General features: G+C 46.0%; 1 protein-coding gene across 1 annotated transcript; it reads right to left on the reverse strand.

Annotated features, from left to right (window-relative positions):
- Positions 1–1562: 1562 nt before the first annotated feature.
- On the reverse strand, positions 1563–4865 carry LOC123043370 (WD repeat-containing protein 25). Its single transcript, XM_044465789.1, has 4 exons — positions 4507–4865; positions 3943–4104; positions 2795–3279; positions 1563–2028 (listed from the first exon to the last, which is right to left on the reverse strand). The coding sequence occupies exons 1-4, from the start codon at positions 4817–4819 to the stop codon at positions 1657–1659; spliced, it is 1332 nt and encodes a 443-aa protein (XP_044321724.1). The 5' UTR covers positions 4820–4865; the 3' UTR covers positions 1563–1656.
- Between the last annotated feature and the right edge of the window lie 231 nt (positions 4866–5096).

A 5096-nucleotide genomic window follows, 5' to 3' on the forward strand; every position in this document is an offset into this window, starting at 1 on the left:
TGACAACGACCAAGACCTCTGGCCTGTCCCTGGAGTTGACAGCTGGTGACAACGACGACCTCCTGCCCCCTGGAGTTGCCGCCTGCAGGAGGTGGAATCCTCACCGTCATTGCCACAGACGACAACGACGTGCCCAACAACACCCAGCCAATCATTAACTATGACAAACTGCGGACTCTCCTCGCCGCCTCCAAATACGGGGAACCTGATCCCGTCGACACGGCCACAGGCGACGGCGGCCAGCTGATGCTCCGTGACATGGCCGCCACCTCCAACGACGGCGTCTTCCCTCTGGAGGTGTTGCGCGACATCCTACTGCGCGTCCCAGCCAAGACGGTCCGCCGCTTCCGCTGCGTCTCCTCCTCGTGGAGTTCCCTCCGCCACCCAGGCTTCATCACCGCCCACAGGGCCCGGCACCACCAAACGCTCATCGCTGCTACCGTGCGTCTCCGCCGTGAAGCTGTGGTTCATGACGGACGTTTATGATTCCTACTATACAAGATCCCCATGGCGGTTGGGCACAAGTATAGCTTCGAGACACTGCAGGTGCTGGACGAGGGGAAGATCGTCGTCTGGTCGTCGCTGCGGGGAACCCGTGACGTCGTGCCCCAGATATATGATCCAAGAACGAACACGCTAACACAGGGGGCGGTGACGGCGAACTACTACGCCGTCGGCCCCTACACGGGATGCCTGCTGCGTGTTGGGAGTTCAGATCCTCGTAGATACAAGACGCTCGAGTTGCTGAACGCAGGGAGTTCACATGGCCAAAAATCGTGCGCCTCGAAAAGCTTCTCGAGTCTTGTATCCACGTACGAGCCACAAGTAAGCCGGGGCCGATCAATCCATATGGACCCTCTCGTCGACCACGCCGACAGGAGCCTGGAGGAGGTCAACAGCTTCCTGGTCGCGGCCCACCGCAACAGAGGCGCCACCGTTGTAAAGCTATGGTTCTGGATGAACGTTGACTTCCCTCAAAAAAAAAAAGGATGAACGTTGACATGGAGAATCATAAATGGTTCGCGCTCTACAAGATCACCATGGCGGGCCTCGAGGGAGTTAGCTTCGAGAAGCCCCTACGGGTGCTGGACGACGGCAGGGTCATCGCGTGGTCGTCGATGGATGGGTCCCATGACGACGCGCCGCAGAGATGCAAGAGAATAAATCCAGAAAGATCCTACCTGAAGAGGGGATAATTGGCATGGCGAGCTCGAAAATCCCAGCATTAAGGAGCAGAATATGGGGACAGGGGCACCTTGCCAGCAATGGCCTCGCCACCGCTGCATCTCCTACAGAGTTCAAAAGGAATCAAACATGTGGTTGTTTGAGAGGAGTAAAGTGAGCGTGTTGAAGAAGTCAAATGACTCAGAGCATTTTACCTTTGATTCAAATCATCCTACTCCATCCATAAAATGTAAGCCACACCACCTGCAGCTTCAGAAGTTTTCAAGATTTCACCTGGTACACATTCAGTAGTCAATTCCCAAGTGCGTTGTTGTGATCGGATGATGACCAAATGTGTTCCCATCTAACCAACACACTGCAACTAATGACGTCCACGATTACCCGAACACAAGACAGGCTAAGCTTGTAGCGATAGGTCAAACTGAAACTGCAGTTAGAAATCCCAGAGAACACTGCAACGATCAGTGTTCTTCATTCGAGAACAGATATTTCACCAGTCCACCCACATGAAGCAATCACATTATGTAGTACAGGGTGGTATGCAACATAAGTGCACGCTTCTTTGAAGGCTTCGATCTTCCTCAGAAACCTCGAGGACTTATAGTCATAGAAATAGATGCAGCCATCTGACGAACCAGATGCAAGTTCCCTCCCGCTCAAAGAGAAACTGCACTTTATCGGAAAGCCCCACACTCCATGTCCTTCGAACCGCCTGTACCTGTTTAGCTTGAATGGCGGCCTTGCTGAGAAAATAGCGATGTAGTTGCCGTTGGATTGCGCGACAAAAGAAGCTTCGTATGGGTGGTATCTCACACAGGGACAGGTGAACGCTTCTGTATAAACCTGTGATACAGAGTGGGATTCGTGTCAAGTTCCAGTGTAATTATTCAAACACAGTTCAAATATTTGCAAAACTTGTTCCCTGAAACACCCAGTTTTGATAAATAATTCAAGATACATCAACATGAAACAGGAACATTTAGTCAAACAGAAAAAAATTGTTATGAGTAACTTCAGTCAGCATGGTTATCAGCTCCAAACTGCAAAGAGAGTCAGTGGATAGGACTAGCTTGCAGCTGCTGGAGAGTCGTAAGGGATTAGGTTAGGGAAGTGTTAATTAAAAAGTATCCATGCCAAACACAGTGAAATATAGGGATAAATGTTATAGAGTACATAGATTGGGTTAGGTAGTCCATTTTGTATTAGGACATTAAGTTCAGTTCATATCAGATCAGTTGTTATCTTATAAAAGCACATCACGTAGCTTCATGTAATCAGTTGTGATCAATTAATCAAATTATATTAATATCATAGTATATTCGAGGCTACAGACATGTTTTTCTTCTCTCATATATATGTTCTAGACACTAAATTTGCAGCTATACTTGACAAAAATGAGCTATACAGGTGAAAATACCTTCACGGGCAAGATAGAGGCAAATATAACAAGTAAACAAACAAGCATTTTAAATAAGGATCATTTCTCCTTTCTTTCAATCTTCAAAATATGCCTAACTTGAATGTGTGTGCATACAAATGGGGAAAACATCATGATCTACTGGAAGGAAGATAGATACTATCCTATATAAAAAAAACAAAAATCTGTTACCTGGTTAGATAGAGGAACTTCTCGTAATATATCCCATACAATTATAGTGTTCTCACTGACATTACTTCTGGTTGTGTCAGTTGAAGAGATAAACTGCTTCCCATCAGCACTGAAGTCAAGGTCGAGGATGGTGCCAAGACTTCTGTTGAACTCTTTAGTTGTCAAGCCAGTTCGAATATCCCAGAGCCTAAGAGAACCCTTGGACCCACCAGACAGGAAGAGATTTGAGTTGCTTGGACTGAACTTGATGACCTCCACTGGTTGATCCTCCTTGAATACCGTGATTTCTTTTCCCACCTCAGGGTCAACTAGTCGTGAGGAACAATCAAGCCCCCCGGAAAGTAAGATGGGCCGATGATGGGACCACTTCACATCCTTTACAGCAGCAGTATGATGTTTTAAAACTCGAGCAGTGGTATTCCCTCTGTTCCACACGTTCCATATGCGGACTGTATGATCCATTCCAGCAGAAGCAAGAAGATGTCCTGTGAATTTGTTTCTTGGTGAGTATCTGCAGGCAATAATGTTCTAATTGAATAAAATAAAAACAGAGAGCAAGATTATCCTGAATCTGTGTACATCAATATGTAAATTACAAAATTACCATCAAGTCATCTCATGCATCACACTTGGTAGCAGTAGTTAAGAGTGGAACATGATAGTATGACATACCAAAGAATCATAATATATCTATCGAATTGAGCAACACAACATCAAGATATACACTTCAACTATCTGAATAACAGAATACCTTCCAACTTTGTTCCCATGTATAATAGAACATTATCCGACTTTTTACTTGTGGGTTAAGAGAATGTAATAATAGTGATATAGCATTTCATATGTATAGATAATACTTTGCCAGGTTCATATCCTTAACTTTACAACTGCTGTCATTATGAATGAGGACATGTATTGCATGACCTTTCTTCATCACTAGTTAATATACCATCCTCTTTTCATGTTAGAAGACCAGTTTGTCATAATACAACAATTTACTATGAATCAAAAACCAAAAGGCAAGAACCCTACATTTGTTTTAAATATGTAACGTGCAATCCTAGAGAACACCTTACACCTCATCATTTCTAAGTGTGTTACTTATAATTTGGTAAATATAAATCAAAGTACAGAGAATATCTACATACCATGACTCCGTGACCAATCCACACAATTGACTGCTTTAGTGTGACCCATCAAAGACACTGAGAGCTTCACAGGTGAACTGTTGTTTGATCCATGCTTTGGTTGGCACCGTAAAGAATGCAAAATATCAGCTCGAACATTTGAATCAGCAAAAGATCCAACAACTGCAATAAGAAGCATAGAGCATATGAGCAAGGAACACAAATGGTGTTTAAGAAGCCAAATATCACAATAACGTACAAAACAGGGCTTCAATTTTCTTTAACAATTCAGACATTTTAATTCACATTTACCCAGTAATTCTCCACAATCCCTCAGATAGTTTCAAGTTCAACCATTACCGGTATGTAAATATACAAGATCAGATCGATACTAAAATTTGCATTATGCTATTGACGAATGACGGCTCAAGTTTATCTTACATAGATGACACGAGTCTCACTTAAACATTTGGACAGAATGCATATTCAGACATCAATTTTGCAGATCTAACCGCGACCAGGAACTCGGAATGTCTTATCCAACTTGTGCAGTGGTTGTCAGAAGGGGGTCAAGGGTGTCCTCACCTGGGGAGTCGGACTCCGGCGCCACCAGCGGAGGAAGCGGTGCCGCGGAGCCCACGGAAGGCTGGGATGCCGCCAGGAGGGCGCGCTCCCTCTTGGAGACGTACCTTCTGCCAGCCAGCGGCGGCGCCGCTTGGGGTGGGGCCGGTCGCGGGGTGGGGAGGGGAGGAGGTGGTGGGTATCCAGGGTACGGGGGAGATTCCCACCGCGGCCGCTTCGGGGGAGGCGGGGCGACTGAGGCGGGCCAGCTGGGAGCCGGGGCGGCGTCGGCGTCGTCGTCGGAGGTGGCGCCGTAGGCGGCGGAGAGGAGATCCATCGGCCGAAAGTTTTTTTTTTCCGACGCCAAAATCTGGAGGAGCTCCCAGCGACCATTTTTGCTCTTTCGCCAGCAGGCAGGCCCAGCGTTACCCCCCAGACCCAAAAGGCCCAGTTAAAGTGTTTTTCTTGTTTAAAATTGCCACATTACAACTTTAAAAAAACCCTCAGAAAAATACAGCTTTAAAACAACAAAAAATGGTTTGAGTGATCTGCTTTTTTTTGCCATGCTAAACTTAAAAACTGCCATCCTCCGGATAAAAAAAAACTTCCATCTT

Source organism: Triticum aestivum, chromosome 2B, assembly GCF_018294505.1.
Source record: "Triticum aestivum cultivar Chinese Spring chromosome 2B, IWGSC CS RefSeq v2.1, whole genome shotgun sequence".
In the NCBI taxonomy this organism is placed as follows: Eukaryota; Viridiplantae; Streptophyta; class Magnoliopsida; order Poales; family Poaceae; genus Triticum; species Triticum aestivum.

Bases quoted from the DNA above. Each gene is read 5' to 3' on its own strand.
- LOC123043370 (XM_044465789.1), bottom strand. From the start codon at position 4,819: ATGGATCTCCTCTCCGCCGCCTACGGCGCCACCTCCGACGACGACGCC. The intron at 4,105-4,506 runs GTGAGGACACCC...TTCTTATTGCAG, and splicing joins GCCGGAGTCCGACTCCCCAG to TTGTTGGATCTTTTGCTGAT. The intron at 2,029-2,794 runs GTAACAGATTTT...TCTGTATCACAG, and splicing joins AAGTTCCTCTATCTAACCAG to GTTTATACAGAAGCGTTCAC.